Below are 26,416 nucleotides of genomic sequence, written 5' to 3'. Positions count from 1 at the left end.
TAGGACGCCCTCTGATTCGTGGTTCCCCGGCATGTTAGGACGCCCTCTTTTTTCGGTTCCTCGGCGTGTTAGTACGTCCTCCGTTCTTGTTCCCTGGTGTTTTAGATATTCCTGTTTCCCTTGTGCCCCGGCGTTCCCTTTGTGCCCCGGCGTTCCCTTTGTGCCCCGGCGTTCCCTTTGTTCCCCGGCGTTCCCTTTGTGCCCCGGCGTTCCCTTTGTGCCCCGGCGTTCCCTTTGTGCCCTGGCATTCCCCTTCCTGGCGCCCCGGCGTTCTCCCCACGCCCCGGCGTTCTCTTCCCCAAGCCCCGGTGTTTCCCTCACGCCCCGGCGGGTTTTCCCCTGGCGTTGTCGTACGCCTGTTCTTCCCTCTGGCGTTGTCGTACGCTTATTCTTCCCTCTGGCGTTGTCGTACGCTTATTCTTCCCTCTGGCGTTGTCGTACGCTTATTCTTCCCTCTGGCGTTGTCGTACGCTTGTTCTTCCCTCTGGCGTTGTCGTACGCTTGTTCTTCCCTCTGGCGTTGTTGTACGCTTGTTCTTCCCTCTGGCGTTGTCGTACGCTTGTTCTTCCCTCTGGCGTTGTCGTACGCTTGTTCTTCCCTCTGGCGTTAAGTACGCCTGTTCCTTCCCTTTGGCGTTAAGTACGCCTGTTCCTTCCCTTTGGCGTTAAGTACGCCCGTTCCTTCCCCTTGGCGTTAAGTACGCCCGTTCCTTCCCTTTGGCGTTAAGTACGCCCGTTCCTTCCCTTTGGCGTTAAGTACGCCCGTTCCTTCCCTTTGGCGTTAAGTACGCCCGTTCCTTCCCTTTGGCGTTAAGTACGCCCGTTCCTTCCCTTTGGCGTTAAGCACGCCCGTTCCTTCCCTTTGGCGTTAAGTACGCCCGTTCCTTCCCTTTGGCGTTAAGTACGCCCGTTCCTTCCCTTTGGCGTTAAGTACGCCCGTTCCTTCCCTTTGGCGTTAAGTACGCTTGTTCCTTCCCTTTGGCGTTAAGTACGCCCGTTCCTTCCCTTTGGCGTTAAGTACGCCCGTTCCTTCCCTTTGGCGTTAAGTACGCCCGTTCTTTCCCCTTGGCGTTTTGTACGCCCGTTCTTTCCCCTTGGCGTTTTGTACACCCGTTCTTTTCCTTTGGCGTTAAGTACGTCCGTTCTTCCCTCTTGGCGTTTTCGTACGCCTATATTTTCCCCTTGACGCTGTCATGCGTCCGTTTCGCCTCGGCGTTTCCCTCACGCCCCGGCGATCTCGCCCCTTGGGCCCCAGCGCTCCTCTCACGCTTCGGCGTTGTTTCTCCTTGGCGTTTCCACACGCCCGTTCCTTGCCCTTGGCGTTTCCATACGCCCGTTCCTTCCCTTTTGGCGTTTCCATACGCCCGTTCCTTCCCTTTTGGCGTTTCCATACGCCCGATCCTTCCCTTTTTGGCGTTTCCATACGCCCGTTCCTTCCCTTTGGCGCTGTGTTGCGCCCGTTCCTTCCCTTTGGCGCTGTGTTGCGCCCGTTCCTTCCCTTTGGCGCTGTGTTGCGCTCGCTCTTTCCCCAGCGCTGTCAAGCACTCGCTTTTTCCCCCGGCGCAGTCAAGCGTTCGTGCCTTTCCCTGATGTGCCGCCCCCTGATTGTGCTTTGGCACATCAGTGTTCTCTAGCTCCTTGGTTCCCCCGTGTTCTTTGGCTCCTTGATTCCCCGCTGTTCTCTAGTTCCTTGGTTCCCCGTGTTCTCTGGCCCCTTTGGTTCCCCGTATTCTCTGGCCCCTTTTGTGTTTGCAGGCTCTTTGGTCCCTCAGTGTTTGGTTTCGACTCTTGCCCGCCTTCCTGGGCCCCCTCCACCCGCCCGGCGTGGGGATTCTGGGCCGTCCAGTGTCCGGCCTTGGGGGGGGGGTACTGTCAGGATGCAGCTTATTGGCTGCATGCTGAGCCTCTCTCCCTCTCTCTTGTTCCTGCGCAGCCTGATCAGTTTCACCTGGCAGGCTGCAATTAACCCACAACTGCTTCCACCTGTTCCCACCGCTTTATCAGACTCACCTCTTTCTGTTCCCGTCGCCGGTCCATAGCGTTCACTCCCGCTCAGTCCCTGCCAGTTTTTCTTGTCAGCTCCGTTTGTACCCGTCAGCCTGAAGACTCCATTCACCTGGTCTTGTTACAGTCAGCCCATAGACATTCCGACAGTTTTGCTTCCTCCAGTATTCAGCTCAGACGTTCAGACCTCCACCGCTCGGCTCAGACGTCCTGTGCTCCTCTACTCGGCTCTGAGGTTCTGCTCGCCTCTGCTCAGCTCTGATGCTCTGCTCGCCACTGACGTTCTGCTCGCCTCTGCTCGGCTCTGACGTTCTGCTCGCCTCTGATGATCTGCTCGCCTCTGCTCGGCTCTGATGATCTGCTCGCCTCTGCTCAGCTCTGATGATCTGCTCGGCTCCGATGCTCTGCTCGCCTCTGTTCGGCTCTGACGTTCTGCTCGGCTCCGATGCTCTGCTCGCCTCTGTTCGGCTCTGATGATCTGCTCGGCTCCGATGCTCTGCTCGCCTCTGTTCGGCTCTGACGTTCTGCTCGCCACTGCTCTGCTCGGCTCTGATGCTCTGCGCTCCACGGCTCTGCTCAGATGTCCTGCTCTCCAGTGCTCGGCTCCAGAGTTCCTCCCGGTCAGTCTCTCCACACTCCTCCTGCCAGCCAGCTTCTACACCCTTCACCTCCGTCCGTTGAAAGACTCTGGTCTCATCCTCCATCTTCCAAACTATTCAATAAAACTCACTCATAAGAACTGACTCTGTGTGTGCGTGCTGTGTCCGGGTTCATCCCAGAAAAATATATCATAACAGTTAGCCTATCTTTAGCAAGCTCATTGTCTTATTGTGGAAGCTGAAAGGTTTATCTCTGTTTAAATCGTCTCTGCCAAGGTTTTCCTTCAACATTAAAGCATCTTTTTAGGAAACGTTTTAGTGTTTCTTAGAAGGCTCAAGCTGAGATGAAAGCGACGCTTTCGTTCTGCCTCCAGAGGAGGACGGTGCATCCTAGATAACCGCAGGAAAGAACAATTATGTGCAGCGACGGAAAAAACTTTAGGAGGTCATGTTGTTCTTCAAGCCTTCTAGATGTTTCCTGTTAAAACAGGAACATAATTATAACCACTCATTAAAAACTGCATTTTGCTTTATTTAAAAAACTTTTTTAGGCTTTGTCATGATGCAAGCGATTTATTTGCTCATGACAAACTTGCTGATGTTCACAAATGCTATTTGTGGACAAAATGAGTCATTAAAACTTGAAGATTGAAGTTAATAAGTTCCTTTTTTATACGAGTTAAAAACTGACGCTGCTTAAATAATTACTGCAGCTGTTTGTTTTGCTCTCTGGGGCGTTTCGTTTGAGTTCTGTGTGCAAAAACATCTCATATCTCATGTTTTCTGCAGAACATTTGACCGCGTCCATTTATTTCTACCTTCACAGCCTGATTTGTCCAGTATTATTAGTTAAAATAAGAACATGCCCGATGTAAATACTAATGCTGGTTAAGGAAGAGACACCAGGAAGGTCTGAATGCAATTAGCCGGCTTTTTTCCCTGTTTAAGTGAACGACGGATAACTGATTTATAAACAGGTTTACTGGTTTGTCTGAAAAAGACAAAGAGTACTTGCATGAATCAATATCTTGATTTTAATGCAATCTAGAAACAAAGGCCCTTGATGAAGGTAAGTAAAGATCTTTAGCAGGTAAATAAGTCATTTGAAGGTCGTCCTTCTTTCTGTTTCCTGTTTACTCTCCATGTTTCACAACAAATATCAGCTTTTACATCTTTTTTCTTTTTCTTTTTCTGACCAGTTTCTTACTTTGGATAGTAAAATATGTTGAAGCATGAGCAGCATGGTGGCACTGTCTCCTCAGGCATGTTTCTCTGTTTGAAAAAAAAAATCCACATATTCTGCTATGGATCAATTTTTGGTCCAAAATGTGTTGAATAAAAGGTAGAAAGCTGCACCATCCTCTGTGCTTGTACAAATGAAGCTGTGGCTACATTTTTATAGGAGCTGCTGGCTTCAGAGTAAACAGGGTTAATAAGTTATTTGTTAAGCTGTAAAACCTTTCAGGGAGTGTCCGGTCCAGTTTGACTGAGATAAGTGGACCAATCAGGCTTTTCCTGCTCAAAACCCCTTTTCCAGATTTATTTAGTCTTACTTGAACGTTTCAGTCTTTAAAACAGACATGTCTATACTTTTTGTTTTTAACTAGGATGCTTGTGCACATTTCTTCAGTAGTGCATCTAGTTCAGTTTGTGCATCTGTGTAAAATGACATATAGTCAAAAATTAACAGTAACAGATGAAAAAAGTTGTTATTTATAAAAGTATTTGAACTTAATTGCTTCTGTACTCATTTTTTAAATGGACATATTTAACACAAGTCATGATAAATCTTCAGTTCGGCTGATTGTAAGGTGTAAATCCTCAGATGGCGGTGCGTGTTCATCTGTATTTGTGTGTAATTATCGCCTCCACCTGAAGCCAAAGCACGCAGGTATGCAGACATGTTCCTGCAGCCTCTCCTCTCCTTTTTCTCTCTCTCTCTGTGTCTGAGGATCTCTCCGCTTTTCGGCTGAAGTCCTCTTGGTGACGCTCTGCTGACATCACTTGGATGTTCCCTCTCTGCTCTGCGCATCAAACCCACGGAGCTCCTGCGCCTCTCTCGCACTCCGTCCACACTTTGCTCTCCGCTTGCCGTTCCCACCGCTAACCAAGAGACGGGCACCCGCCGCCGGCTACCTGTGCGCACTGCGGCCGGGCCACACGGGGGAGGGGTCGGGCTCCTTCCCGGTATTAAGACTCTGAGGATCTGCGCTCGGTCCGGGCTCAGGAGGAGGACGCGCTGAGCCGCGGGAGGACAGGGGGAGACAGAGAGAAGTTGAAAGCAGTCGATCTGAACTGAGCAGCAAGTTTTGTGAGCAAGAGGAATATTTCGGACTCCGATCTTGGCACGCCTCGGTATTCTGGATTTGTACCTCCAGCTGGTCTTCGGCGCAGAAGAATGGCGATAGGTTACGCAGCGCGCTGGCCGGGCTCCCCGGGGAAGAACGCCTGGATGGTGGCGGCGGTGATCATCCTGACAGCTCAAGGTAAGGAGAACCGAACCGTGCCGTGTCTCAGTAGAGGGCGACTCTGACTGCGCTGCGCGCCCCCGAACCGGGGCTTGATCTCCGGACCTTCCAGCCGCGCCGCGCCGCGCTGCGCCGCTCCTGCCCACCGTCACGTCTCCGTGCGCCGTCTGGCTGTCGCCTGACTAACAGAGCGGCTGTAAAAGTTTATGCTCCTGCCTCTCCCTTCACCAGGTCGCCACTGAGTATCAGTTTGTGTCTTGACACGCGAGGCGTGGTGTGCTTTTTGTCCTAATTCCTGGCAGCTTCCGTCGGCAGGTGACCGCTCAGGAAGCCTAATCCTCCCTGAGCCTCTACAAACCTTTCCGTGCGCGGCTGACCTGCAGTCCGTGTTTACCTGCAGGGAGAGAGCGTTGAAACGGGACAGCTGCTGATTACAGCCCGTTGGAACAATGCTGCACGCCGGCTCTGTTGGTTCAGAGCAACAGGGTGATGGCAGGGAGCTGCTTGGGCCCCTGCGCTTCGTGCGTCCCTGCAGACAGACGCTTGGCGAGAGCCCCCTTAGAAACCCTGCTTGAATAATTAACCGGTGAAGACACGGCTGCATGGTCACAGTGGTAGAAAAATGGCACATTTCCAAACGGAGTCTGGAGGTAAAAAATGCACTAAAGTCAGCCGCACTATCCCGTCATAAATCTGTTAGTAAAACAGCAAGAAACTGACGCGTGTAAGCGGATTGGATCAAATTGACTTGTTTAAATCGTTTTCGTTTGCGTTTACACGTGTTCACCAACTGATGCGTTTCTGTTAGATCAACATTGCCGATGGTGTCAGCGGGGTTCGGTAAGCTTCTCTGCAAACTGCACAGTTACGAGCCAAAAACAGTCAAAGGAAACGCTATGAATGAATAATCTGGTGTTCATGTGAGAAAAATGGCTTTTTTTAAATTTTATTTTTACATGGAACCAGGAAATCAAAGCCCTTTTAAATCACACACAACATTACAGATGCAGGTTATTCCTCCTGGAGACAATTTCAAGCTTCAATCTGTGAATTCCTGATTTTAGAAAAAACAATTACAAGCATTTTGCTTAATTATGCCTCAAAATGGGAAAGACAGGAGAGCACTGGAAAAGGAGGTAAAAACAAAAACAAAATCACAAAGCCTCCAAATCAGTGAGACACGTCTTCATGCCTTGTGGTTTGGGAATCATGCATAGAGGAAAGCTTACGTCCCAGTTGGCTAACACTACTGGGACTTTGGTCAGATCAGACTGAGGTTCAGCTCTTCAGGCTCTCTGTCCGACAACTATCCATTTAAAATGGGATTATTTTCCCATCTCTGTTACCACACCTACCCGACCTTTTTAAATGCAATCTCTGTGCACAGGACACTAGTAAAAACACTAAAAACTGTGATTTTCTCACCACACCACTAGTAGGCAGTATGTTCTGTGAAACTTGTGCATGCATACAAACACTTCATGTTTAAAATGGCGTTGCCAATAAGTCATACTGTGCATGTGCCCAAGTTCCTCCATACGGAAGATGCTGTTATTCCCGCGTACACATCGAAGACCAGGGTCGCTTTGAATCCTTCCACTCTGGAACCAGTTTGGAAGTCGTGCCATTGTCAGGAAAAAAAATGTGCACCGTACTGCTCTGGATGAAGAGTGAAAGGGCAACACACTATTTCTATTTTAAACAATAAAAAACATTGTGTGCACAAGAGCTCAGCTTGAAACACTCCATGTAGATCTGCTGTGAAACAAATGGTGAAGAAAAGAGGCCTGGCCATGGCGCATCAGTTTGATAAGGAGCTGGTTGGGTCTGATTTCCAAGGCGGGACTGACGGTGTCAGCGTCATCAGGTTAGAACCAATGGCTGCGGAGCATAAAAACTCCAACTGTAAACTGTTTTTTACATTTTTAGTCCGTGGAACATATCCTACCGTCGAGCTAACTCTCCAGTGAACATTATTTTTTGTCTAAAAAAACACGTTTTGTTCTCATGCACTTTCTTAATCTTCCAAAGCACCAAGCAACAAAAATCTCCATATGTTTCCTGACTGTTATGGTAGCAAAAAAAGCGGTGCTGCATTGTGGGTAATTCTGCTGCTGAGATGGTAAAGTCCCGCCTCCCGCGCTGTGATTGGTCCGGTCTGTTTTGTGATTCGGTCTGCTAGGAGATAAGGACTCCATGTCCACAGCTGCATGGCAACGGATCGGTGAAGCTGAGGGTCTGCTGCTCTTCTCGAGACCACCAGATGAGATTCTGATGGTCTCGGCCAGAAAAGAACTGAAACTGGGTCATCATCCGGTCTTTAAGCTGTATAATGATCTAAAACATGGTGCAATTAACTCAAATCATTAGGCAGACTCAGCCCGTAGGCACTGAAAAGATTTACTCAGATTAAAGGTAGGATCTTCTGACATATTTCAGTCTGTAATTACGCTACTGCAGTGAGAGATGAACTTTATTTGCAGAGCTTTGCTGAGGGGGTGCAGTGAATTTGCCCACCAACAGAAAGGCTCCTTGACAGCCTCATTGATGCCAAATCATAACATGGTTTCTGAAAAGAGCTTTAGAGACATGATGGGCAGATTTAGCACAAACTTGGTCTTATCTGAAGACCGTGCAGCTGTTTTGTTTGTAATACTGAAACTGTTTTCAGTCAGACACGGATGGAAATCTGTTGACTGATGAAGTCTCTGTTTGAAGATGGATCAACACGACGTTTCTGGTTGTGCGATGAGTGTAAAATCTTTGGACTTTGATGCATAAATGGTACAAATCTGTATTTCCTTTTCCTAAAAAGTAGTGCCTCTTCCTACATGATCACAGATAAGATAAGATAAGATAAGATAGTCTTTATTGATCTCACAATGGAGAAATTCACTCGTCACATCGGCTCATACAAGAAGGTGCAGAGTAGGAAAGGTGCATTCAGTTATATACGGTGAATCTTCATATATACAATGGATCAAAAAGAATACCAAAAAATACAAAAAAAGGGAAATAGGAATGGGCATATGGTGTCTTATTTACATTCATAGTGGTCTATATATATATATATATAAACATATATATATATATATATATATATATATATATATACTCATATATATATACATATATCTATGTCCCTACATACATACGTACCTACGCGTATATATGTGCATATACATTGTATACATTTGTACATACATACATACATGTGTTCTGACTTATGTTCAGGTGTTGATAGCAGCAGAAGTCACTACATCAGGATTATTGCACGGGTTGTGGCCCAGTGTATTAATTAGATTATTGCACATTAGTTATTGCACATTAGTTATTACAGTTATGGTCACAGTTACAGTGCAGCATTGTAAAATCTGATAGCAGCAGGAATGAATGACCTGCGGTAGCGCTCCTTTTTTACAGACACAGGGTGAATCCAAAGTGTTTACACAAATGAGTTTGCATTTGTTCATTCCATCAGAAAGAAAAAAACTAGAAATCTGTTGTTTGCCAATCAAGCCTGATGAGTCCATCTCGGCTGAAAGTCCAGCCTCAGCAGCCAGCTGCGGCGTTTCTGACAGCAGGCCTGCAGGTATTGGCATAAGAATCTGTTTTCCCCGTTCACCGTCAGCAGAAATCTGCTGTTGTTTCCACCTGGGTGTAGCTGGTATCATCTGTCGGCGCCTACCCTCCAGATTGTCACAGAGGGAGACAGGAGATGGGTCATATCGGAGTGGGGGGGGGTGTCATCTCTCACGTTAGCGCTCCGCAGAGACGTGCCTGGGAGATGAGAGCGGACGGGGAGGGCAGGGTATCTCAGGCCAGCGAGCCTCTGCTCTGCATCTAGCAGGAGCATCTGTTGCACGAGGATATTTATTTTCCCCTTGGTGGGTGAAGGTTCGACCCCGGACGGACGGAGGACTTAGCTGCACGGCCGCTCTCTCTCCGTGTGTGCAGACGTAGCGGAGGGCCGTGATGCGCGGGGGGACCTCGTTCCGCCGCAGGCTGAGCTGCACAGGTTGGTGGAAGGATGACAGCCGCTCAGCCGAGACCCCGGCTACATCCGGTTTGCTGGAGAGCTGTCAGGTGGCGGTGACAGCATCCCCACAGGTTATGATTTAATTTGAGCGAGCAACAACACGACTGTCTCGCTGCAGGAGGAGTAGACGTCGCTTTCTCCTGGCATAGGCAACCGCTGACAGAATTGTCTTTTGCGCCTGAAAATATTGTGTCCCAGCAGGACGTGGGAGTGAGACGCTGATGGTACGATAAGCTGCAGCAGAAGTGGTACGCCTTTATATTTCTCTGATCTTTAGTTCTGATAAATCTGGTTATGAAAACCGTATTTATCCAAACAGAGCTGAAGCCCACCCATGCATCTTCTGTGCCCCCCCCTGCAACACATGTTAAATGCAGCAGAGAAGCCATAATGTTGGGAGAAGCAGGTTAACCTTTAGTAAAAAAAGGGTAAAACGGGGTTGAGTGGATCTCCTTCTGCTGCGGTGATAATTAAGTCACTTCAGGTGCCCCCCCCGCTCCTCAGAGGCTCGGCTCTTTGGGCTCAATCCTGCTCTGAAATGTCAACGATGATGAGTCCCCTCGTCGGTTCGCTGGAGACGAACGGCTGATTAGCTTATCACTTGGAGAGCAGGCGGCCGATGATTATCGCCCTTGCGGCGCGGCGACCTGATTATCGAGAGTCATTAATGACTCATGGTCGGCTTTTCATTGCGCCGTGTTGTTTTGCATTTCGCTGCATGTGTGCGACGCATTCCAGGAGTGGTCAGAAGACTTTCTGTCTGTAGCATCCCTGCATGAACTTATTTCCTTTTCTTCTGATTCCTCTTAGTTTATAATTGTTTTAAACCGTGTTTAACTTAAATAGGAATTGGTTTGGACTGCACTTTGAGACTTTTTATTTCTGTGAAAGGTGTTATTAATGAACTTGTTAGCATGTTCACTTAGTTAATGGGGGCTGTAAATATCATTTGTGCTCTGTTGCATCTCTCTATTATCAAACATGCAGTTATGACTGTGTAGTTTTACCAAAAATCAAAATAGTGATTTATTTCAACCATAATTGCAATTTATATTGCAATTTAGACTTTTCTCTGCATTAACCACAAGCAACAAAAATGGCCTGTAGATAAAGATGTTGGTATTAATAACAAGACACTGAACTGTTTTTTTTCTTTAATTAATCAGAATATCATTATTCAAGAGAACAGCTTTTAATTGAATTGGACATCAATCCTTGTTGAATATAAAGTGAAACCAACAAACATGTCTATGTATTAAACAGTCTGACTGTTACTTAATGCTGTGGTGAGATTCCTGAAGGTTTCTGGGAAAACATATTTATTATATAAACTTTAAAACAGGTAATAATTAGATTATCTCACTGCTGGAACTCTCTTCCCTTCCATGTGGACCCACACCTTTGTATTATAAACTAAGTTATGAGAACGCTTTCCACTTTGACATAAGGTTATGAGACTTTTCCAGAATATGTATTTATAAAACCAAAACTTGACTTTAGCTAATTAAAATCCAAATTAGTTACGCACTGTCCCTTTAAGTTACATCCTTCCACCGATCAAAACATACATCTTTTGTCAATCTTTTTTATTTTTATTTATTGTTTGACATACCACAACAATATTATGGGAAAAATTAAGTATTATTTCGCTTTTTCTAACTACATTGTGCCTTTATTGGATATATTTCCTAATCAACACGCTTACATTTAGTTTTTTTCTTTCCCTAATGAAGTTGTTTTATTAAGAAATTATTTGACTTCACTCATAAATGCATATTTATGTTTCTTGTGGGTTAATAAAGAAAGCTGAACCATCCCTCCTCTCTCTGAGGACTCTTAGAGGAACCCTCTCCTGGAAGATGTCTGTCTTAAGATCCGTCTTCTGAGCTGATGGCCGTGATTTGAATTCATAACACACAGCAAGTCTCTGTGTCAGCAGATTTGGAGGACGTGGAGCTGATGAGAGAATACTTATATCAGTCATTAGAGACCTGAGACTTGTAAAAAAAAAAAAAAAAAAGGACTTTGGAACATCTGTGGAAAAGGTTTTTATTTTAATCTTTCTACAAAAATATGTAAAACGACTTCCCACGGATTTCCTCGAGCAGAAAAACGTTTCAAGGAGAGAGAAAACATCTAAAAACCGTTGTCCGCTCCGCCCCTGGACGACATCCAGAAGATGAGATGGATTGAAAGATAAGTGGATGGAAAAGCAGACCTTTTTATTGCTTTAATTAAAATTCATAACCAAGCAAGGCTCAGCCTGCATCTGCGAGCGGCCCGGTTACGTCCGGCTCTTCGCTGTGGCTCAGACCTTTCCTCACCACATAATGAAGCAGCTGATTAGCTCTTGGAAGAAAACCTACAGGCTGCAGTTTTGCAATTTAAACAATTTATGACCAAAAAAAATGATGAAACACAATTTGAATCATATTTAGTTATCCAGCCCTGAGGTTTGAGACGGATTCTGTGAAAGTTGGAAAAGTTCTCTCTGAGGTCTGGATGTGAGAGAAATATTTTTACATGGTTGTCATTTTCCTCCAGGAGGTAATCCTGATTCTAATCTGTGCATTTATATGTCTGAACATGTAAAGAAGCTTAACCTTCCCAACATAATACTTAATACTTGTTGAAACATTTTGTTTGCTTGTGGGCTTGTTTCTTACATGTGATCCTACCAGAAATCTTTAAGAGTTTAAATTTCAAATAAACCATAATGAAAATTGGATGCACCGAAAAAGTGTGTGGGTTGAATTTAGGGCTAAAATGAGCCGTGGGTTCTCTCCTGCAGCTCTAACATCAGCGGTCCGTGACCTCTTTCGCAGAGAACTGCATGCTGGGACTTGGATCCCTTCTCGCCGTCTGTTTTTTGACTGAACCGAGGCAACATGGGGCGTCCGCCTGTCACACCTCTGGGCCTCCAAAGTCACGAGGAAGCCAAAAAAAGTCGATTCCAGTGAAGGTTAGCCGGCTTTCTGGCTCAGGGGTGTGATGTAGTGAGGACAGAGCGTCTGGGATTTAGACACATCAACATATTTCTGCCATTAAACATTTGATGAGGAGCGCAGAGATGGAGCAGGTTGTCTGAGTTTGTGGATCTGTTCAGTGGACAGATCTGTCTGTGGAACCTTCCTTTATAACAGGTTATGCTATGACATTCTCATAACGATTAGTAAATATTACAGAGAGCTACAGCGATGGCCATCTTACGGACTAAAACAGCCGTCCAATCAGCTCGCAGCCACCTGACTGTAGATATGAAACGATCTCTTTAATAGGAGCGATGGGAAGCGCTGCTTTGATTTCCACTCCATCATTCTGTTTTGACCGATTGGAAATATTTCCAGAGCCACATTTGTCTGTCTTCTTTGCATGTGAAAAATGTTACTCCCATTTTTTTTCTTCCCCCGGCAAGCTGGCTGGCCGTGCACAGAAACACGTGGGGGAGGGGCCAGACTGTGCTGCTCTGTGCTTGATGCAGCTGGAGAAAACTGTCGTCTCTTGAACTTTCTTGCATCTAAATAAAAGGATTTATACGGTTTGATGGTTTGGAAGATGTAATCTTTCAAAATATAACATTAGCTTGTCAAAAATACGACTTTTTCTGCCTCACACATTGCCAGTTTGTTTAATGCAATAAAAAAACAAGATGTACAATGGACTCCACATCCCATGTGGTTCAGCAGTCCTAGCTTCATTTATGAAAGCTCGCTTCTCTCTTAGTCGCCTTGACTAATGATAGATGATCAACCAGAGATACAGTTAGCTACAGTTAGTAATGTGGTTCAGAACCACTCTTTGTTATACTGGTTAAAATCGTCCTTATCTATTGGCTGACCCACATGCCATCATTCTGAGGAGCTCACGTAACGCCAATGTCCGTACTCGTTCCTTCTGAGTTTTCGTTGCTGACTGCGCATGCGCACTTCTAATGTTTATGTATCTGGTTAGCTTAGCAGTTAGCTTAGCGGTTAGCTTAGCAGCTAGCTTAGTGGTTAGCTTAGCGGTTAGCTGCTCTCACCGTAGACTTTGAACATGGCTGAAAGTCACAAGAAGTGAAACGCATTCATGTTTATGAGAAGAAGAGGAAGGCCTCAGGGTAGAAGGAAATAAGACCAGAGTGGATTTGGGAGATTTATTTCACACGATCCCCTTGAAGACGGTTTTACGCATGCGCAGTTATTAAAAAAGGGATTTGGGAAAACTTCCAGAAAAATTGCCAACCCTAGCTTTTACAGTAACGGGGTGAAAGTAGCGTTTCCATCGTCCCCATGAGAACAAACTGCTGCAGCTGATTGAGATACATTGTTCACATTTAGTCATATTTCACACGGAGTCGTCACGTTTGACCCCTCCTGCCCAGATAAATGCTGTATCAACTTGTTTTGATTTGAATAAAGTGTCTTATTTTCCCCTAATTACAGCTTTTTCACAGCTTAATTACCAAACATTATCCATTTGGCTGAGTTTCGGTTTGATTTGTTTCAGTTTCATTTTGGTTCTTGTGGTGACTTTGATAATTAAACTGATAATGACTCTGTGCAGATTTTTGGGAGCCATGCACACTTTGGATTGCTTGGTGTAGCTTTTGTTGGGGAAGAGGTCAGAAACATACAGATCAGATCATTACATTAATAATAATGCATATTAGCAAGTTGTTTGAAAGTGATAATGTCCTGGTTTAAGATTTTCTTTTTCTTTGTATGCTGCTGTTGAACAACCTATTACAGATGCAGAATAGGATGATGGAATAAATAAAGATTTATTAGCTTATTGCTGTTTTTCTGGTTGTTTGCTGGTTTCTTCTGTGGTTTAGATGTTTCCTGATTCTTTTGTTGCACCAACGTGTGCCTTACGTTTTTTTCTTCTTCAGCTTGGTCTGCAGGAATCAGGGTTAGGATTTTGGGTCCTGTGTGGCTGCAGCTTGCTGAAAACCCACAAAGCTGCTTTTAATCCATCACTTCAGCCTCCACAAGTTGCTGAGAAATCCATCTGTAGTTGGTCAGCAAATTTTCCTTCCCTCCCTTTCAGTTCGTCTTTTTGAGGGAAAGGGATCGTAAGCAAATTCCACATCAGACTCTTGGTAATAAACCATATCATGGCTAACACCTTGGCATCCCTTTGTGATTCTTGGGCAAACAGGTGTCAGAAGGGCGAGGGATTACTCAGCAAAGCAACAGGAGCGGAGCCATGAATCACGTCGGTGCTGATCCAGGCACGGCCGGAGGAAAGCTGCTGCTTTCTGCAGATGTTGGGGGGGGGGGGAGGCACAAATTCTCCTTTATTCTGCGTCAACGCTGCTCCGCTCTCTGGCTTTACTTTTACCTCCACGCAGGGTGGCAAAAACAAAACTTCCAGCGGGGCTTTCCAGGCTTTTCATTCCTTTCATTTTCGCTTTCCTTTATTCCTCCCCTCTCACTCGCTCTGTCTCTTTCTCTCGCTCCCATTCTTCTCCTCACGACCTGCTTCGAGCCAGGCTGGCTGGCTGCTTCTCCATCCCAGCTCCCGAGTGGAGGCCCTTTTGTTGGATCAGCTTGTGGTGGAATTAAAAGGGGTGCCAGCAACCCCCCCCCCCCCACCCCCCCACCCTCACCCCCTTCTTCTCTGCGGCTCCTCCAGCCCTCATTGTTTGGAAAGGGAAGGGATTCAGAAAGTGTGAAACTGTTTAGACAAGCATCTCTGCTCCGCTCTCAGAGTCGAGTCCTTCTCCGCTGCTCCCAGATCCAGTTTGCTGGCGACAAGCTAGAAATGGCTTGAACCTTCTGTGTGGGAGTGCAGCAGTGGATCAGGCTGCGACGTGACTCTGTGACATTTCCTGTTGTACCCATGTGGGCGATTTAATAAGCGCGCTAACATTTGTTTGCCTCGCTTGCATCATTACGGAGCCTTTAGGCAGGGCCTCCTCCTGCAGAGGGAGAGAGAAAGAGCCACGGCTAAACCGGGGGAACCGCAGGAAGCCCGAACTGATCCGTGTTTGCAGATTTACAACTCGGAATTTACATCACGGCTAAACGGAGGTACGAAGGGAACAGCCGCGGTGATGTTCAGGCGCTAATGAGAGACGGCAATCGAAAATGTCAACGACGGGACCCAGCAGAGCTGACATTACTCATGCAGAAAGCGGATTGCGTCTCACCCCCACAGCATTTGTTTGTAATCAGCAGTATGTTGGGATGAAATATTAGAGTAGGTGGAATGAAATTAGCTGAAATGATTGCAATTAAACAGTACAGCGGTGTGATTAGAGCCAAACCCGGGTTCAGTCAGAACGTTCTTTGAAAACTAAATGTAAAGGAAATGTAGAAGTTGGTCAGATTTGTTTTTTAATAAATTCACTTTCTGTGCAACGACCCTCGTTTTTCACTTGTTGTCCAATTGCATCCAGAATTTAATGTGATGGGCAAACACAAAGTAATGCATGAGTATGAAATATGAACATGATTCATATTTATTCAGCCCCTTTTACTCTGATGCTCCTAAATAAAATCAAGTGCATCTGAAAAGCAGCACAACTGTGGACTTACACACGACACTGGAAAGCATTATTCAGAAATGGCCAAGACCCTCCTGGTGACTCTGGATGATCTGCAGAGATTAGCAGCTCAGGTGGCTCACTCTGTGCAGGTATTGGTCGTGATCTCCACTGATCTGGCCTTTATATGAAAGTGGCAAGATGAAAGCTACTGTTGGGACAAAGCCATGGGGTTTGCAACAAACTATGTAGGGATGCAAGAAAATATGTAAAGAGGCTCTCACATCAGATAAGACCAGATTTGGCCTGGAAGCAAAATGCTGTGTGGTGGAAAACGAATGACCTAAGTCATTTTGAGAATCTGTGGCGAGACTGGACTTCTAGGCTGAAATATCCGTCTCTAGATGTGTAGTAAAACTGATAGAAACATGCCAAGAAAGACTTTTAGCTGCAATTTTACTGAAAGGTGGTTCTCCAAATGTGAACGAGTAATGGAATACAAATGCATGCCACACTTTCCTGATGTTTATTCAAAAAACAAACATATCTTTTATTTTCCTTCCACTTGAGTTCTGCACTGCTTTGTGTTGGTCTGCCACATAAGACCCCAAAATAAAATACAATGACCGTTTTGGTTGGAATGGGGATAAATATAAAAAAAGCTGAACTGGTGTGAATATTTTTGCAGGAAGTTATATGGGTATATATATATATATATATATATATATATATATATATATATATATATATATATATATATATATATATATATATATATATAAAAAAAATTACAAATTCAAACTCATGCAGAAATGATGTTGGACTGATGCCATCCTGAATTATAGAAACTCTACACATGTCAGTCTTTCATAAATCATGAGTACATTAAACATGCGTCCATTTATGAAATATAATTCGGTCACATGATTCCTGCAGAGGTAACTGGTTCAGCTGAGGTTTTTCCTAAGAAAATCTGCTGTTTATCCTTCTTAGTTTGTTGCCTTTGCTCTCAAACACAAAGATTTGCTCATAAACATGAAGCTACCATATGTAATCTTAAAAACAAATCCAGTATATTATATCTTCATTATTATATTTTATTGACTGGGGGTGATCTCACTGGGAGTGAAACCTCTCTCCTAACTGAGGAAGTTAGGATCCCAGAAGTCTCCGTGATCTTTAAAGTCAGTTTCCTGTCCCGGCCCAATTACGAGCGCAGGAAAGGTCGTCCATTGTCTTCTAAAAGCGACTTTATTATATTTTAATCCTCATTCTTTCACTACAGGAAGCAAATATTCATCACCGGTTCAGATTTTCTTTGTGCTGCCCTGCAGTCTGTGGGGTTGTCTTTATTTCTGGTTGGATAATGTGTTCAGCTGCTATAGGGCTGTAGGTGGTTATGTCAGGCTTGCATTAAAACCCTACAATGGATTTAAAAAATCTACACCTTTGTTAAAGTGCCACTTTGCTTTTTCTCCTGGCGATGCCATAATTTTGTTGAATTAGATGGATACTTGGACTCTGTGTAATGCAGAAAAGTCAATTTTCATTCTCTAACCCTTTATATGTCTGCTAGAAAGCTGAGTACTAAAAGGTTAAAAAAGGATTCAAAGGGTCTCTGTGTACAAATGCATCAGTCAGGAAGAAGTTGCAAAACAACTTCCAGAACATTTAAAAAAAAATACCAAAAAATAATTAAGTGACTGTTCTGGTTTCTGATGATACCTTCCTAGTTTAGATCCATTTGGATGCAAAATATGTATTGAACTAAATGATCAAATGTCAGAAAAATGTGTCTGGATTTTACTTTAGTTCATCAGATTCACTGATGCTGCACATATTCACATACCCCCCTATTGAACTGCCTAATGTTGACCATAATAAACCAAAATAATCCATATTCACTTTTATAATGCAAAGAAAAAACATGCATGACTTGAAAAAAGGATGGAAGAGAAGATCCAACGGCCATCTCTACGCTAGAAGTGTTCACACAGACAATCAACACAAACTTAGACAGACAAAAGAAAAACTCTCTGATCCTACATCTCCCCTCTGAACATAAAACCCAGCAAAGAAACAAGACCTAAAGGGAGTCAGCCAGAAAAAAAAACCAAGCTTTGCAGCATCTTCCTTTAAAGTTCCTATCAAACAGACATTTTCAATATTAAGGTTATAAATGAGTACGTTGTGTATTAATTCAATGTAAAATCAGCCTCTTTCCTCCAAACACGTATTCATTGCATACATTTTAAACCTTAGTTTAAACTGAGCAAGGCTTTTAGAAGTTTTTAATCTCTTCTGGAAGGCTGTTCCAGCTTAACTATGTAGCAACACATTCTGTTACGATATTAAACATGTTATCCAAGCAGCAACTGGGGGGGGGGGGGGAAAGCTCAGGACTATGATGTAAGGAGACTTTAGATTGTTAAAACGAGGCATGAAAAGGTCAGACCAAATATCAACCCTTTTAACAAATGCTCCTGACCGCTTGGTGAGGCAACGTCAACACTCCAAAAAAAAAAAAAGAAAGAGAAAGGAAAGCCGGCACCTCGCTGTAGCCATGCATATAGAACATGGAAAGAATAAGACCTGAATTGATTCATCTGTGCCTCTGCTTCCTGAAATAGCTCGCCTGTCCACCTCCCTGCAGCCTGCAGACCGTTGGGAAGAAGCTGTGGAGGTCAGCAGGTAACCCGACAGGTGAGGAGGAGATGAAATGTAAGCCGAAGCAGGATGAGGACCAGGATTCCCTCCCTCTGCTTCCTGCTTGGTCGCTGCTTACAACCGGCTGCATGGCCCAGAGTTCTCTCTGTTGATGGCAGTAATCTTAATTAAGTGGATCCACTCTGACAGCGTTGTTTCTCATTTACGCGTACGTCTCTGTTTGACTGAACATTTTCATGCAAGTCACACGCACATTAAAACAAAATACCGTTGTCATTTAAAGTTACAGACCATTTCCCGACACATTCTCTCCTCCCCCCCCACCATTCATTCTACCATGCATGTCAGGAGTAATTGGATCATTTTTTTGTCATTTTTCAATAAACGGGTTGCGGTTATTTCAAACCTGGCTGCCAGCGAATTGGATGTGCTGGCAAACAAAGCAGCTGCATGTAAGGAGCAAAAACAAAAAAAGAAGAAGAAGAAGAAGAAGACGTGGACGTGACAATTAGGTTTGTCAGGCTGCGTGGTTCAGGAGTTCTTTCCTGGCACCGACTCGCACGTCTACTGCTGAGTGACGGGGAGCGGTCCACGTTTCCGCGTTGACGACGGCTCCCTGTCAGCCTTCGTTAGCAGATGTGGGAATAGTGGCGGCTCAAGTGAGGGTTTTCTACGAGCTGCACCCTAAAAACTGAAGGAACGGCACCAGACGTGATGCAGATCTACGGTTCATCAGTCCTGCTGCTTACGGCACCTTTTCTAATGTCTTTTTCTGCACTTTGCTGGTGAAGATTCTCAGTCGTCCAGGTCATGGTCATTCCAAAAAAAGTAAAAAAACAAAACAACTGGACTTTTTTTTCGTAGTTGAAGACGCTTCGCTTCCTCTCCAGGAAGCTTTCTCAATTCAAAAAGTCTGGAGTGATTTGGAGTAACAAGCTTTATACTTTTTTTTCAGTAGTATAAAGCTTGGTACTCCACATTACCCTAGACTTTTTGAATTGAGAAAGCTTCCTGGAGAGGAAGCATATTGTCTTCAACTACGAAAAACAAATCCAGTTGCTTATTTTTTTTTTTTACTTTTTTGGAATTTCTCTGCACTTCTTTGTTGTTTTCACCCTTTTTTTACAGGCCCATCGTGAGTTAACACAATGATTCAGCCATTCGGTTTTAAATTCCCTCTCAACATTACAAGGTTTTGGAGGACTGGTGCTCACCTTTAGCTGTCTATGGGAGGAAGGCACACCCTGAACAGGTTGTCAGTTCATCACAGACCAATCCAGAGAGACGAGACAAATGATGCATTCACACCGTCACCAATGAGAACCCCTCCATGCACATCCAACACAGGAAGGCCCAGTTTTAAACCCAGGACCTTTTTTTTCTGTGAGGCCACGCGACTAACAGCTCCAGCTTCAGCAAAAATAAAAAGCTTGTGTTTTTCTCAGAGAGGCTTGCTGCTGGTGCCCTAAAGCAGGTTGGAGATCAGAGTCGGAGCAGGTCAGGTATCCTGGTGTCTTCCTTCGGACCCATGGCTGCCACTGTGGCTGCTCTGGTCTGTCCTGCTGACGGAAGAGTTGAGCCAAAATGGCCGGCCTGGTCCATCCACGCCTTGGCCTTCATTTTTGGTATTAAGAGACGGATGGTGACTGAGAAGGTGAGAGCAGGGTTTCAAATTAAAGAGCTCCATCATCCAGCGGGAGCTCATAGCTGGATCTGCTGTTCCTCTGCAATAAAGAGAGTCAGCTGAGGGGGTTCAGGCATCTGATCAGGACGCCTAAATGGGGAATAAAGACCTCGGATTCCCCAAACTGTTGATACATATTGGAAGAGTATAACACGGAGAAGACCCCAAATGCCACTGATTAAAAAAAACATGATTGGATTTCTCAGTATCTGAGAGGTTGGAGGGTCTTCTTCTTGTGTTCTCTTTTTATTGAATGACTGAAATATGGCAGCAGGACTATAAACCCAGAAAGCAGCGTGAAGTTCCTCTCTAACCACAGGTTAGAGGAGCGCAGAGACCCTTCCTCTCTACGATCCGCCTTTAACACACGGGGAACCCTCAAAGCGTCACTTTCTGACGTGCAGCGTTTCCTGCGGTAACAGCAAAAAACAATCACAGGATCCTCTGAAATGGAAATGGCTGCAGAGTTTTCTGCATGAAAATCTTTTCTTCTGCGCTTTAACGCCCGGCCGTGGCGCTTTTTCCACCCTAACCAAGAGGATTTGATGCAAAGCAGAGCAGAAATGTTCCCAGGCCATCCAGGAACTTCCTGTTTGACCTTCAACATTGTTTCCTTTTTACAAGCGAGAGGCGTTTCCTCTGCTGGTATAGCTGCAACAGTTGCAGACACTGATAATTAATTGATTAATACTAAATAATTGCCAACATTTAGCTTCAGAGCAGTTCTCTGTAAAAGTGTAAGGCTGCAGGTCGAGAATCGACTACGTTACAGCCGACTGGGCCGTGACGTACTCGATTTGTTACTCCTGTTCTTTTATAGTTCATTCCTACGTCTGAATCCTCCTTTTCAGCATGTTCTCTGATTGCTGACCTTCCATGTTTTTGGGGAGAACATGTGGAGTCAGCGTGTCACTTAGCAAAACGGTAACTAAAGCTAAAAAGGTGTCAGTGGATACAAGAACCCATAAATCAGCGTTAATTACGCCACATCCAACAGATTGCTCTTGTGAATTAGTCAGAGGAAATGAGAGCAGAGAGTTTTGCTTCTGTCTTTGCAGGAAGGAAAGTTCTGGGATGATGGGTTTAAGTTAATTTGGCCCACTTTGACATCACGAGTCTGCTGGTGTGCCTGCTGCCTGCGCGCGCGCAGCGGAGCGTGAAGAAATGCCGTGAACGTTGGGCCGCGGATTAAAGCGTTAGGTTTGGTTTAGGATTCAAATCCTCCCTGCATTTGACTTTCACAGATGTGGCTCAAGGCTACATTAGCTGTTGATAAATGGTTAATTTAATGCGTCCCTGGGGACAACATGGACTGCCTCGCACAAATATTTGTACCTTCTCCTTGTTTTTTACGCGTCTTGTCAGGTTGCAACCACAAAAGTAAGCATATTCTGTTGGAATTTTAGTGCTAGATGATTATGAAGATCAAATACATGCTACATTTTTATTATCATTAGCAAAAAGATTGAAAAGCATGATCTTTTTCCTTCAATTATGCACTGTTGTGTTTATCTGTCATAAAATCTCCATGAAATCCATTGACTGTTGCATTACTGTGACGGATTACTGGCCTCTTACATTTGTACCTTACTTACACAGAACAGCGTGGCCTCTTATGCCCTGAGGTCCAACCATCAGCTACTGCTCACTGTTCCTTTTGCCCGCACAAAGCTAGCAAAGAAAGGCCTTTAACTACGCATCTCCTTGTTTACAAAGAGACTGGAAGTTGACTGAGTTTTTATCCTTAAATGCTTTTAAGTTGAAAGAATTTGAAACAGCCTCAATTATCTGTAATTGTTTTACTTGGCATGTTTTTTTTTATGTACCTGTGATTTAATTTGATGTATCTCTGTTCATTATCTAACTTTGCTGCCTCTTGGCCAGGACTCCTTTGAAAAAGAGGTTTGTAATCTCAATGGGATTTTTTCCTGGTTAAATGAAGGTTAAATAAATAAAAATAAAATAAAAAAGAATGCGTTAAAAGGGTGTGAATAGTTTTGCAGAGGAAGATGGGGGGGGGTGAACTAGGGCTGGACGATAATTCAATAACAATATATATCAATTGATAGACGTGTGGCGCGATAGGAAAAAATAGGGTCGATAAAAGTTGGATATAGAGTTTTCCTTCCTTCCTTTCAGCCTATCATATTAGTTGATGCTACAGTCGCTACTTCCTCTCGACCAATCGTATTCGCGGACCCAGGCACGCCGTCACAAAGCTCCGCCCTCTCAAACCACAACACAGAGCACGCGATTCTGCGTCATCTTCGGAGAATTTTACGGAGCTTCTTCCAAACCAAAGCAGGTATAGCAGCTAAACTGGGCTCCCTTCTTTGTGATAAAATTGTATTGGTATATTTATTTTGGTCATTTTACTGGTCATTTTAGTTTATTCTTTGTCAGTATTTAATGACATAACTCAGGTCTCTTAAGTTATTATTCTTTAAAAAAAATTCTATTATGGTTAAAAAAGTTGGTTAAATAAAGATTTAACTGGAATTCTGTGTTTGTGTTCTTTATTAAAATTAAATCATTTAGCAATATCATAAAATGTCCAAGCAGTGCTGCACATAAAATATGGTTTTAAATATTTTCAATAATTATTAATATCGATCAATATGCACAGTTTTTTATCGATAAGCTTTTTTTCTATATCGTCCAGCCCTAGGTTGAGCCCTCAAACTGCTCCAGGACCAGCGGTCCCGTTTCAGGGCTGGCTCCTGATGAAGCTGCCGTTTAAGACGACCCTGGGAACAATTCAGCCTTGTGTTGTGGACTCACATCCATTCTGTCATTTGTTTCCAGATGGATGGTGAGTCAGTCTGTCCCGACGTCCCATCCGCTCTGATCCAGCCGAACACAAACAGCCCCCCCCCTCGTCCTGGTGGCCGCTGCTAAACCTGATTAATTACTTCCACATCCCGCTCTAATTAAGCTGTTGATTAAGAGATTTGGTGTTCGAGCTGCAGAACAAGCTTCCCCTCATTCCTCTGTCTTAGCGGCACCATAAAGTCAGAGCTCTTTAACTGCAGGCCGGGTCTGCCGTGGTCCTTTCACGCCATTCACACGGCAGATTTCCCCCGCGAGTCCGAAATTGAGTTTTCTTCCGCACACAAAAGGTGGACGTCCCTTTTGACATTAAAACGCTCAGTATTCCAGATGGAAGCAGACGTCCCGTCCTCCGCCGAACGTTTTCATTTGCATGATAGAATTACGGCGCTCATTCAAAGGCAGGGTTTTCTATTTTCTTCTTTAATAGTGTATCATTGTGGAGTGACTGGAGATATGAGCCGGGGCTCCTCTGCCGGGCCCCGTGGGCTCTCGTCTCATACCTCCTTTCATTATTTCTGCTTCCCGCTGCGTTTGGTGGGCAGACATTCTTACCTGTCAGTCAAAACCAGAAGGATTGCCGTGATGTCTCTTCTCTTTTTTCTGAGGGATGATCCGGTCCGAGTCCTCCTCAATTAGACAGAATGAAAGAGCAAAAACAGATTAGTGAACATCTGTCATCCTTCTGATCCCGCGTGTCGTCGACGTCTCCGCCGAGCTCGCGCTTCTCTGCAAACATTACCCACGCAGAGCTCTGCTCGTTTTCAGAAAAAACAAAAAAAACAGCCTCTGCTCTGTAATCATGAGTAATATGAAGGTCCAGCAGGTTTCAGGTTTTCCCCAGAACAAAGAGTCAGGTTCAGCGCTGATGTTTACAGGCGTGGCCGCCTCACTGCAAAAAGGGAACTAAAAGTAAGTGAAATATTCTTGAAATTAGTATATTTTCCTTGATTTGAGTAGGTAAATAAGACTATTTGCCAATGGGATAAGATTTTTTGCACTTAAAATAAGAACAATTAATCTCCATCATCTTATTTCAAGTGCGGGATATCTAATTATCATATTTTAGAGGTAAAAATACTCGTTCCATTGGCAGATAGTCTTGTTTAGCTGCTCAAATCAAGGAAAATACACTCATTTCAAGAAAAGTTTACCTACTTTCAGTTCCCTTTTTGTAGTACTCGGGTTCACACACACAGGGCCCGTATTCCCTTTCTGACACATAATCTGCGGCCTCTTTAAACTGGCTTCAGGTTGGGTTTAGATTTAAGTCAGAGCAGAGTCAGGATTGAAGCTTTTAGCGGTCCTGACAAGGTCCCTCTGTTCGCTGCAGAGCTGCAGTCACCACAAAGAGTGTGACGGCCGATGATGTGAGTCACAGCGACAGACCGAAAACAGACACACACTCCATCCTTTCCTCACACACACACACACACCGCCCGGCTGCTGCTATCCAGTTATCCTGACGTTTGACAAAGCCTCGGCTCCTAAACGGATGCAGCGTCCCACCTGACTGAAGTCCAGCTGGATGCAGGAGAGCGAGTCCAGCAGACCGGCTGCAGAAGAAGAAGGCCGCGCCGCTTTTTATCTGCTGAAACAAGCCGAAACTGTCGGTCTGTGTTTACAGGAATAAATTAAGACTAATATAATCACCTGAAGCCAACAGCTGTGATTGAAAGCCCCCCCCCCTAATCAAATACTGATTACTGTTTCTCTCTTTGGAGACTTGAAAGTGCCGCATTTCTGTTTTCTGTAACAAGTTTCCATTTTCTGCCAATGCCTTCCTGAAAATGACCTTTTTAACTTGGAATGTAGGAGAAACGTGTTCCGGATTAGACGGAATAAAACAGAACTGTTCATTTTTATCAAGAAGACGCCCATAAACAAGAAACATGTGAATAAATGAACATTTATTCTCAGTTTTCTTCCTGCAACAAATACTTTGCCACGGATAAAATTAGAGCTGTGACTGCTTTTTATAAGTTTTCCGCTTCTCTGATATGCAGTTTTTTTTAAAAGCTGCGGGGGAAAACAGTTTTTGAAGTCATAGGTGGATTACAGGAATTAATGCCATTATCTCAATTAATGCAAACGCCATAAGTGGATGGCGGCTTATGAAAGCTTCTCATTCCTTTCCTGCGTCTTATATAAGAGTAGACAAGATGAGACTTGGCAGAAGAGCTGACGTACTCGATGGAAGAAGCTGAACAAGTATTTGGAAATCGTGGTTCTGATTATATGTGGAAAGATTAATCAAAAAATGAATTCTTTTGGAAACATTAGCATCAACTGTTAGCATCTCAGCCTCTCTCCATAAAGACCCTTTAACTGAGCCGTAACCTGGGATTGTTGCTAAGTTCTCTACCATTGATCCTTTTCATTCGTGAAACCAGGAAGGGAGATACGATCATTCAACCGTGGAAAAAATACTGTTTCATTAGAAACGTGTGCGTTTAGTTGACAAACTGGTACGAGAAGCTGGGGGCTGTGCAGCCGTGAGCCGTTTCCTGTCATCACCAGCGAATTTCAGCAGTATTAGCCTGACTCATGTTTTTTTTTTTTTTTTTTTTTGCACATTCAATAGTCATTTTTATGTTTAACCCTCCCATTAGTCAAAGGTAACTTTCAGACGTGAGTCGAATGCAAGTATTTCTGAGCAAATAGAGCTATTCCAGCCTTTAATAGCAGTTGTGATAACGGCTTCACAAACACCGTCTGCAACAACATGCAATTCAGAGTGGGGGGCCCCTCTGGTTATGTAGCTTAAAAGATGGATTTCACCCAGTCTCCAGCTTGCTTTCTCCCTCCTGCAGTGCCTGTGCTTACCTCCAAAAAAAAAAAAACTCTATTAAGAAAAAAAAGTTGGTAATGGAAAACGGAGAACGACTCCTGCGCCTCCGCCTCTGACCCATCCACCCTCTCATCCCCCGAGTCGATTTCCAGGTGGTGGGCTTCTCCAAACGAGAGGCTGATTTTCATAATCCAAGCGGAGGCGTCTGAGGATGGGGGGGGGGGGGGATATTTGAAGCCTTCCTGCTTTCAGACGTCCTGACGGGCGGCGGAGCGGCAGCCCAGCTGGACGACTGGATGGAGAGAAAAGGGTGTTTGACGGCACGAGGGCGGCTCTTTTATCTGCATCCCAGCATGCTTTGCAGCGACTCCGTCGGTGTCTGAGCTGTAAACCTCTGGGTTTTCTTCCCTCCAGAGGTACAAAGTGTGTGTGTGTGTGTGAAGTGAGAAGTTAAATGGGTTTGGAATTGAATTAAGCAACTGTCAGAATAAAAGGAGCTGAAGGGGAGCGTGCTAATGAGATAGTTTGGAACGTCACTTTTGTTCCAGCAGTGGTTGTCGGTGTGACGCCGTCCAAAGGAAGGAGAAACTAAAACTGCACACAAATAAACAAAACCCACAAACAATCAGATGAACTGATTGATGGTGGTTAAATTAATCGCCGTGTCTTTAAAACTTTTACAGCGTTTTAACAGAAGCACTCGAGTCTTTGCCAACATTTTCTGCCTTTTTTGAAAACGCGTTCCGTGTCGAGTCGCTGCATCCTGTGTGTGTTTTGTGACTAATTAAGTCTTATTAAGTGGGATGTTTGACTTTTTATCTGAGTCAAGTAATCCCAGCCGACTGAAAGATGAGCGCAGCAGAG

General features: G+C 44.5%; 1 protein-coding gene across 4 annotated transcripts in view; it reads left to right on the top strand.

Annotated features, from left to right (window-relative positions):
• The first annotated feature begins 4,768 nt into the window (after window positions 1–4,768).
• The window catches only part of pvrl2l (PVR cell adhesion molecule related 2 like), a 476,506-nt gene continuing 454,858 nt past the window's right edge, over window positions 4,769–26,416 (top strand). For all 4 annotated transcript variants that reach the window (XM_036145796.1, XM_021315647.2, XM_036145795.1 and 1 more), the window contains exon 1: window positions 4,769–5,088. In XM_036145796.1, the coding sequence (XP_036001689.1) occupies window positions 5,001–5,088 (88 nt within the window). In that variant the 5' untranslated portion in view covers window positions 4,769–5,000. The remainder of the gene's footprint in view (window positions 5,089–26,416) is intronic.

This window comes from Fundulus heteroclitus, chromosome 13 (genome assembly GCF_011125445.2).
Source record: "Fundulus heteroclitus isolate FHET01 chromosome 13, MU-UCD_Fhet_4.1, whole genome shotgun sequence".
Taxonomy (NCBI): Eukaryota; Metazoa; Chordata; class Actinopteri; order Cyprinodontiformes; family Fundulidae; genus Fundulus; species Fundulus heteroclitus.
The sequence above is the reverse complement of the archived record's forward strand: the minus strand, read 5'-3'. Positions and strand labels throughout refer to the sequence as shown.